Source organism: Nanorana parkeri, unplaced genomic scaffold (assembly GCF_000935625.1).
Source record: "Nanorana parkeri isolate BGI_ZX_2015 unplaced genomic scaffold, ASM93562v1 scaffold69, whole genome shotgun sequence".
NCBI classification, from domain to species: Eukaryota; Metazoa; Chordata; class Amphibia; order Anura; family Dicroglossidae; genus Nanorana; species Nanorana parkeri.
The window spans coordinates 2,458,657-2,469,154 of record NW_017306337.1 but is presented as its reverse complement, the minus strand read 5'-3'; the positions used below and the strand labels follow the sequence as shown (position 1 = coordinate 2,469,154).

The following is a 10,498-nucleotide window of genomic DNA, read 5'->3' as shown; positions in this document are numbered from 1 at the left end:
AAAAAAAAATGTAAAAAATTAAATATAAAAATTAAAAATAAAATTTGGAAAAAAAAATGTAAATAAAAAAATTTTTCGTTTCGGCCTGACAATTTTTTTATTTTGGTTTCGTTTTTGACATTTCCATTTCGGTGCACCTCTAGCCGAGACCAAATCTCCCCATTGGACATCATGTTTCAGTGGATCAACAAAGCCAAATACCTAGGGCTCATGATCGAAACCCCTCAAAAACTACTGTATAATTACAGTGAATCCTTAACTAAAAATAATTTTGAATACGTGTGAAAAAAAAAAACATTTTCTGAACAAGGGTCTGTACACAGGATCTTCGTTCACCATTTTACTTTAACCACTGACTATACTACATCCCCTGCAAAATGCATGAACTGGGAATCACCCACTTGGCCCAATGATACCATTGCTGGTAACACATACACCAGCTTTCTACAAGCACTGTGGCCTTGAACTGGCTCAGAAATAAATCAAGTAAAACCTGTTGCTTCAATGTCCAAACTTATTGTTGACCTGGTTTGATTGGTTTTGTACTGGAAATATTCATAAATAAAAACACTTTAAAAAGTGTCCACAGGTTGCAAATGGGTTAAAAAGTGGGTCAAATGGGTTAAATGAGAACATCTATGTCTTTCCCATTTCCCAAGCATTCACAAAAGTTGGCATTGCTACTGCAGTTTAAAAAGACACACATGCAATGCTTTCCTCCTGCACAGCTCATCCCATGCCAGCATAGTTTACACATTGCTCAGAGGACATTCCTACATAAGCAATTGTGCAATGCACGTACCATTTTTCTAACAATCTGTGGAAAACAAAAAGGAACTCCGGGTTTATCCAGTAGAAGTAAACCGTGTAATAAACACAAGTAGAAATGGCAGCTACCACAATTCTATATCCTTACAGGTTCTATTTATTGCTGTTAATGCATCAAGATTTTGAGCAAAGAGACAGCCATATTCTGGAAAAAAAAAACCTTTAGAAATAGATAAACTTTAACCCTACTAATTAAACAATCTCAGTTTAAATTAGAAGTAGATGAACCGAACAATAAAGTCCTGACACAGCTTACAAACTATATACTCCTCTTCAACATCATTGCAAATCTAAAAAACGTCTTTAAATATATTCTACTTACCTTCAGGCAGCTGCAGTAAGAGGTTTCTCCTAATATTGAGATCCCTTAATGATTCTAATTTGCCAATTTGTGTAGGAATTGTCTGGACCTCATTGCAACTCACATCCTGGAAAAAAGGAAATCAAAAGCCCCTTTAAAACCCTGCAATACAGAGTATTTTATTTTACATAATGCTCAAATACAACGTGCAATCATAGTCAAATATATATGGAAATCAGAAACAAAAAAGGGAACGGCTGGTAAAATGTCCAGGTGAAAAATAATGTGCCCACATACACACACTGTTCAGTATCCAGGATGGTAAATGGAGCTGTAGGATATCTGAATTAGCCCATGCAGGTCTTCTGACCATTTCCAGTAGGACCAGCTCAAAATACAAAGACATGTTTGACCAGATGTGTTGGTCAACTTTACATGCATGCTGTAAGCTAGACAAAAGGCCATAACATGTGTAGGTGTTAAAATGCCTTTTAGAATCTCAACATACAATTTGCCATATATCATCACCAAATAATAAGCAAAATCATACCAATTCGGTCAGGTGTCTGAGAAGACCAATCTCCTCTGGCAAGGAGTCCAACTTGTTGTTACTAGCTATTAGGACTTTCAGAGGTAGACTGCAGATGTACCCTGGGAGTGAAGTCAGTTGGTTTCGACTTGAAGGGGGGAAAAATTTTTTACAAAAAGAAGACAACAAAATAGCTAATTAAAATCAATCTACTCAAAATGTACACCAGCTTTTATAGATTGAGAACAGGAATGAAAACAAAATAACCAGACTGAACTATGCAAACACAAATACAAGTGTATTCAAATAATGTACTGAATGGCTTTCAGCCAGTAATTTCCAAGGCAGTGGCAGACAGGCCTCTCTAGACCAGATAGCATGTTGGCAACATACCACAGAGCTGGAAACTTGCCACTGAACAGCAGAGGAATCTCTCAGTTTTAAATTAGCTGGTTTTAATTACAATGTAGCAGATAGATGGATACCTGAGATTAAGGAAGGTCAGGGCTTGCAGGTTAAGAGTAGCTTCTGGCACATAGCGGATACAATTCTGGTAAAGATTTAGGCTTTCCAAGGAAACATAATGACAGATCTCAGCAGGAATCTCCGAAAGCCTGTTCCGAGACACATCTAAAAATAAAAAATATTAGTATTACTTGTTCAGCCTATCTAGGAGTAAACAGAAGAAACTACACATACTGAAACTTGCTTATGCCCCAAATGTAGACAGGGGCAAACTTGACTTTCAGCATATGCACATTATGAACTGTTAAGGCTTGTGACAGTTTTGCTTTAAAGACCCTGTCATTCGGCCCATGAAGGCAAGGTTTTAACAATAGTTGAAGATGTCATCCACCTTTCAAGTAACAGTGTTCAGGCCTAATAAATGACTGATCGAACCCAAGAACTGCAACACGGGAGGAGGTCCCAAGCTCTTCTATTCTTGGAAGCAAAGGTTATTTCACAAGGGTCCCTACTGAGCAATAGAGTGCCAGGGGAGTGGAGCAAAGGGGGGCTCTGGCTCTGTAAATTTGTATTTTCAGTCTCTTTAAAAAGGGGATATTAAAGACAAAAGGGTTTTAAGCTATTTCCAATGCTGATGAAATCACTTACAATGAATGCTGCTCCTTAATGTATAAAAGTTTTAGTTTCCTGCAGAATTAGCTGGTCCCCTGAGCACTGGTCCTGACTTGGTTTTAGATTCACTCCTTTCTCAAGCAGAGTTCTATGCAGTCACCCTTGTGTGTGCTAGTAAGCTGTGTGCACATGCACGCACACACACACACACACACACACACACACACACACACACACACACACTTCCCTTCCCCCTGCTCCTCTCTTCCCCAAGCTAGTAGATAACAGTTGCTGGAGTCTGCTCTGTCCCTTGTGAGCTTGTAGTGAACAGGAAGTTCAGGGAAGCTGAGCTTTGAGATTTGGAAGCAGTGTTTGGGCAAAAATGTAAAGCAATGCTTTTGCTGGGCAATGTATGTTTGTTTGATCTGAATTCATTATTTAAAAAAAAAAAAAATGTTTGAGAGTTTAATACTACTTTAAGTTGATATACTAGATCACTATACCTCTAGACATCAAAACATGTTATTAGACTATATCAAATTTCAAACCTTAAAAAAAAGTACCAAGATGAAAAACTACAGGAGCCCAACACTCTTGCTTAACTAGACAGTACTGTAGTGTTTACCAAATGGGTTTACTATACTATAATAGACTATCAATTCTGATACTGGTACACCCCTCAATTCAACTGCACCCCAATTGCTTTATTTACTCATTACTCTCTTTAATATCTTCATTTTACTAGCATCTTATAAATGTTGCTGACACGTTGGGTGGAGCATTCCAAATTTTGAAGAGTTGGACAAATCTGAAATCCAAAAGAAATTATTCCCAATTATTCCTGAAATATAAAAAGTACTTCCTGGCATGCGAGTGTCCCAGCAGCCTCATAACAGTGTATCTTGCAGTGCGAGATCCAAGATGGTGCTGATGCTGCTTAATGCTAGTTTAGGAGATATGAAGTCAGATTTGGTGATCGCACTACTTTGCTGCTCACTGTTCTCCTCACTGGAGGCTCTGACATGAGGAAGCACACAGACACATTGCAGATCAAGGCATGGTAGATCAGGAATTGGGAAAGATCAGCTGCATGGAGACCACAGGCAATAACAGTAACTACTCCTTTACTCTCTGCCTGCTTTTGGGACGGTGGCTGTGGAAACAGTGGATTTGGTCCCTGGGGAGGATAAGGTAAGAGCAGAATTAAAGAAGCTGCTACCAACCTGCGTTACTTTTACTTTTTTCATTTTAAAGCCTCTCTCCGGGATAACATTTCCCCCACCCAACCCTATTTTGAAGTGGGACTACCCTGGCACTATAGGGATCAGATGCTCATCTATGTCTAGGGTATGTGTGAAGCAGTTTTACTTATCAGATACCCACCTCTCCTGGTGGTCAGTGCTCACCTATTTCCACTCTGGCTCACGGACAATCACTTGGGGTCAGTGACAGGTCCACGAGCCGGAGTGGAAAGACTTCAGGGCTATGGACCATGCAATAGGCATGATGACATCAGCGAATCTCAGGGAAGGAGGGGAAGGGATCAGGTTTTGGAGTCGGCGGGAGTGGGGATCAAGTGAGTATTTTACACATCTCTCCGAGACAGAAACGAGTTACGAAACCTTACAGTGCAGGGCTATCCCCAGAGTAAGGGGAGTTTTTTTGTTTGTTTCCTGGAGATGGACTTTGCGCAGCAGTGTAAGCTCATACTTTCTCCATAGTTATGTAGCTCTACAGCAATAGCCAACATCATCCAGAAGTTACTTTCTCAAAGTTGCGCTTTGCATACCCACACCATTCTACCGCATGTTAATGACCAGACCTGCTAATAGGTTACTGATATGTCAGCCTGGAGGTACTGCTGTTGTGGGATGGGTACAGAAAACAAGGACTCCAAAGGAGACACTGTAGGCACACTGGAGAGGGATAATGCTACAAATAAAGTATAGACTGACTGCTGTTAGCAAACATATGCATCTCTTAATTTACATGCCCTGAGATACCCATAGTTATCTACTGCCCCCCAAATTCTGAACTGCTTTCTAAGTTTGTCTTAGTTCAAAGATCATATATGTTTAGTGAGCACTTTGAGGTAAAAGCTGCCTCTGAAAACTCCTAGCAGCAGGAAGAAGGTACAGAGATTTTAGAAATAATCGGCAAACCATCTTGATAAACAAGAACTAAGGTAAAAGCACTCCATTTACAAACAGTTTAAACATTTGAAATTTCTCTGATTACTTCCATAATCCCCTGCACAGCAAATAGAGTGGACGGTTATGTAATCAGGTACTTCTGCCCTGGAAGCTAGATGTCTTCTGGCACCGGGAGCTTTAAGAAAGGTCCCAACCTTGTGACAGGTATATGTGAATCACAATGCCAAACAGAAAACATTTCGTATACTACAAGGCCTGGTTCCCACCTGGGCGTTTGGTAGCGCGTTCGAACGCTCTGCAAAACGCTCAAACACCGAAATCCCATTATTTCCTGTGGGTATGGTTCTCACCTGGGGGTATTACAGGCCGTATGAAAGTGCTACAAAACGCCCTAGGCCCAAAGAAGCACAGGAGCTTCTTTGGGGCGTTTTTGTTGCGCGTTTCTTTGGGATACTGCCAAGTAGCGCTCGGAAACGCGCGTTTGTTGCGTGTTTTTACCGCGAATCGCGGTAAAAACGAGCGTCACGAAACAAACGCGCGTATTCGAGACGCCTAGGTGTGAACCCAGCCTAAGGAGTTTCACTGAGAAAAAAACAATGATATGGCTGGAGTTCTGTTCTGTTTTATGTAACCTTTACAAAAAAAAAAAGGGTGCAGATTTTCTATATATTACAATAGTTACATAGTAACCTGGGCAGCACCATGCCGTAGTGTTAGCACTTCTGCCTTGCAGCAATGAGGGTTCCAAGTTCAAACCCCAGTCAGGATACCATCTGCGAGGAGTTTGCATGTTCTCCATGTGCTTTCATGCGTTTCCTCCCACACTCCAGAGACATGCTGGTAGGTTAATTGGCTCCTTTCTAAACCAGCGCAGTATGTATGCATGTGAGATGGATATCTTAGACTGTAAACTCCTCGAGGGCAGGGACTGATGTGAATGTTCAGTATGTAAAGCTCTGCAGAAATTGTCGGCACTATATAAAATACTTGTAATAAAATGAAAATATCAAAGTTATAATCACCCGATCCTCCAAGTCGGCCAGCTATAACAGTGCTACCTCCCATCTATGTCCTCCTCTGCTGCAGCGATAGATGTCCCTCAACATTACATTGTATTGAACATGATGAGTTACAGGACCTTAGACCACTGCAGTGAAGGGGGAAGGGAGGCTCCAGGCACCGGTCTGAGAGCAAGCCGACTCCGAGGATCAGGTATTATTGTTGAACCTAGACCAAAACAAGAACTTAATGTGGGTTAAGGGTTAATCATTTTCCATGGAGTTCTTCTTTAAAGAGATAAGATGGTTAGCGGAAATATGATAAAATGACTTCCTATTAAGGCATTTCAATACCACAAATGAATGTGGTTGTTCTGTATATAAGGCTTCCTTTTTCTTCAGTCTGTCATTTAGCAACAAGAATGAATACAAGGCTCTGCATCCCATTGCTAAACCTGCGTGTCAAGTTATGGAACTGACAAACAATGCAGGTTTTACTGAACTTTGCTCTTGTACACATACAGTATTTTCCAGTTCAGACAGTTGAGACATCTCAGGGTAAGATTTCTTTGCAAACTAAAAGATTCAAGTGTGTGCTACCTTCTGGCTTAAGAGACATGTGAAGCAGTACTAGTACTGCTAGTACTAGTACTAGCAGTACTTTACATAGTAAAGCAGCACTAGAGACTACCATGAGACTGAAATCTATGCAGTTACAAGAGGAGAGACAGCATCTGTGATTTATATTTAGCTTTTCTTAGCACGGAAACAGGCTGTGCCAAATCCTGCAAGCACTTCCCAGCATTCTCTGCGCCTGCCTTCATCTAGAGATCAAACAAATGAGAGTCATCATAGAACAGGCACACCAATTACACATATAGATCTCCATTTTATGGGTTGGTGGATATTTATAGCCATAAATCTAGTGTTCACGGACAGTTTGCCGTACAATGGGATCTCATTTAACAAAAAGGAAGTCCGTAGCGCTTTAGCAGGTCACTTTAAGAAAGACCAATACAGTGCGCAAGGCTCGTCTATGAGAAATGCCAGAGCAGAGCGCTCCACAAAAATAGCCGGGAATGACCTGATGCAAGAAATATGCGAATGTGACAAAGCAAAGAAATACCGCTCGCATGTCTCATATGCACTAGTCCTACAGCTTTCCTAAAACATCTGCTTATGTGCAGTCCAGTTAGAAACAGCAAAGATATGTGAATATTTGGGCCTACAAAGAATTGCATTGGCTCCTTCAGACAGTTCCTCCAGCTCCACAGGAAGTGATTCATGGACTACAAGTGCGGTGACATACTTTATAAAAGAGACAGAAGTTCCTCTGCCACTGTGGCAGATGGGACTTGTAGGTTTTTCAGTCACAGATGATCTGGGCAGAGCCCCACACAGCCGCACCAAAGTAAAAACGCAAGAGCCTGCGGGGAGAATAACCCGGAGATTCAGGTAACTGGGATTTCAGGAGAAGAGAGAGAGAGCAAAAGGTTGTATATCTAAAATGAACAAAAACAATCGCTGGCTCCATCAACCTATACAATTATAAAAATCTACACCTTTGTACAATGATTTGTAATTTGGTACAGTAGATCGTATAAATGAAACATATCTTCCACACTATACATGGACAGGTGACATATGTGGTTTCTGAACTATTCATCGTTGAGCAGTTTAGTTACATGTGTCACATCCTGGCCTCCTCACAGGACAGTGAATCAGCATCAACACCTCTATCTGGTGAGTAGGGGACATGTAGAATAAAGACCCGATGCAAAGCCTCCTGCGTTAAAAACAGGAGAACTTATCTGGCATGTATAAACAACTTTTATGCTTCCCGGATCACTTTCTCCAGTGTATAGATGTTCCTGAGTTTAGCCACATTTCCATAGAACATTAAACCAGGCTAAAGGTTCCAAGTACATAGAAATGCTTGTTTGTGTAACTACAGCTAGACTAAATGCATCTAGACCAGGGGGTATCAAACCTCTGGCCCTCCAGCTGTGGTGGAACTACAAATCCCATGAGGCATTGCAAGATTCTCACAGCCACAGACATGACTACCGCAGAGAGATGCATCATGGGATTTGTAGTTTCACCGCAGCTGGAAGGCCGGAGGTTTGCTACCCCTGATCTAGACACTGCTAAACGTCTAGGTGTGCATTCAGCCATAGCAAAGTATTACTCTACATGCTTCCAGGTGCATTTATAAATTAGCTCCAAAAGGAACCCAGACTCGTGTATTTTTATTGCTGTGTGCATGGGGTCTGGGGCTTAGATCACACCATGTCTGCTGAGCTGTGATTTTCTGCACTTCACTGCATGTGAATGGTGGGAAGAGGGCACATAGAAAATGTAATTTTACATGTAAACATCGGTATCCCTGCACATGTACACTATAAGAGACAAAAGGAAATGACACTACACTTCTGGGAGAATTAGAAATATTAGCCACTCGTGTGCTGTGAAAGCTTCATCCGTTTTACAACACAGACACTGCATGACAATCATCTAGTATGGATGCTTAAAACCATACCTGCACTTAGGCCTGGTTTACACCTAGGCAGTTTTGAGCAGTAGCAAAAGCACTTTGAAAACGCCCAACACAGGAAATCATATGATTTTCAATGGCCCCTGTTCACACCAGAGCAGGAAAAACCGCCAAAGGCAATTTAAAGCTAATCCCCCCCCCCCCCCCCATAGAGACAAAAATGTAAATGCTAGAAAACGCATGGCAGAAGCATCTAGCACATTTTCGCGTGCGCTTTTGCACATTTGTACACGCATTCGTCCATTGACTGCAATGTTTCTTATGCGGCCAGTCAAAACGTGCGTCTTCGTGTGTGCGCATTTTCACGAGTGTAAAATGTGCCAAATGCACAAAAACGATGCCGCCTAGGTGTAAACCAGGCCTTAGAGTGCACATCCTTAAACAGGCCTTATACTTGCAGCATGGAGGGAAAAAAATCAAAGGCCATTGCATACATTCCTTGCTAGATCAGGTTTGAAAGATGAGGGTCTAGAGCAGGGGTCTCAAAGTAATGGCCCGTGGACCAGTTAATTTTAGGCACGGGGGTAGAGGTGGCCCTCCTATACCAGGTCCCATCAGGTCAGTAGGGGGAACTGGGGACAGAGAGGGGGCTTTTTACCTTATGCTGCAGGCTGGGGCCTGGCTAGGGATGCCACCAGCCGAGGATTCACCTGGACAGTCCGGGTTTTGAGTCCTGTATGCACTGTATCCAGGTTTCAGGCCAGCTGAAACCGGGACACAAGATGTCATGCGGACAGGGGCAACCACAGGGTCCTGGTGTTCCAACTTGAGTGAATGGAGGAGGCACCGGGCAAGTAGGGACGCTGGAAATCGGGGAGCAAAGAGGTGTCTGAAACACAGGGTGCAGATAAGTCTTAAAGAGCACAGGGGTTCTGCTTTAGGCAGACGTGTTGCTTGCTATATCTGCTCACTCTCACCCCTGCCTGTCTCTCCTCATGTGGCCCCCACGGAAGAAGAAAACTTGCTCTAGGCCAGGGGTCTCAAACATAAATGACCTGGGGGCCACTGGGCATGCCAGAATCTTACTTCCGTCCCCTTTACTGAAGGAGAAACACCTCTCTGTATTAAGCTTATATTTAGCTTAATACAATTGTCTACAGAAGAGAGTTCTTCATCCTCGCCAATTAGATATAGATAGAAGAGTGTGTTCAATCCAGTATGTAGTAGGGCATTCCCAGGACCTATGCAAGCAGTTGTGGTACCATCAAGGCTTTGCCCTACTACTTGCTCTATACTTAAAAAGAAAATATAAATATATATATATTTTTTTTACACACATACATTATTTGTGTTATAGATTACATACCAGTACACACACACAAGGCCCAATATGGTTCAGCACAAGATGTGATCATTAAGCGTTGCTCATTTCTTTTTTTTCTGGTAACATCACACAGACTGCCTGGCAAAATGCCAACTCCAGCCTGCAGTTATGTAAGAGAATGTTCTATTCGTTGTTCTGGTCTTGTTTAAGCAGCACAATGGTCTCTGTTTCAGATGAAGTCATGGTGAGGAGGATAGCCTAGAGAAGTTATTAGAGGAACATAGAGCTGTTCATGGAGATTTCACTCCTCCGCAGTAAATCGTATCCTGCTGCAATGCAGCTTGTGAGAAATTGTAAAGGCAATCTTTATGTGGCTCGACACAGCTGAACAGCCTAGGGGCAACATGTCACTGTTATAAAAGTTCAAGGAGGACTCCGGGCATAATTATGCTTAACCCTTGCAGTGGGGCTACCCCTGCTCTGCAAGGGTTACGTGTTCCTTTTTGTCTAGGGAGGAAAATAAAGTTATACCCGAGTGAGCCTTGGTACCAGCTGGATCCTAGTCTGGTCCCTCCAACCTGTCTCCTCCTCCACTCCAGCAATGGAATGTGTTTAACCATCCTCACATCCTATAAGGTGTATAGAACGTGATGACTCTCAGGACCTTAGACCATTGGAGTGGAGGGGGAGCAAGGATCAGTCTAACAGCCAGCTGCAAGATTCAGGAGAATATAACCTTTTCTTTTCCTCCCTAGACAAAAAAAAACACTTAACCCTTGTAGTCCAGGGGTAGC

The 10,498-nt window shown here is 42.3% G+C and overlaps 1 protein-coding gene across 1 annotated transcript in view; it reads right to left on the bottom strand.

Annotated features, from left to right (window-relative positions):
• Window positions 1-10,498, bottom strand: part of LRCH3 (leucine rich repeats and calponin homology domain containing 3) — a 71,418-nt gene that overhangs the window by 30,136 nt on the left and 30,784 nt on the right. The window contains exons 2-4 of the mRNA XM_018576516.1: window positions 2,144-2,288; window positions 1,680-1,806; window positions 1,151-1,256 (exon numbers count right to left, since the gene is read on the bottom strand). Coding sequence (XP_018432018.1) covers window positions 1,151-1,256; window positions 1,680-1,806; window positions 2,144-2,288 — 378 coding nt within the window. The remainder of the gene's footprint in view (window positions 1-1,150; window positions 1,257-1,679; window positions 1,807-2,143; window positions 2,289-10,498) is intronic.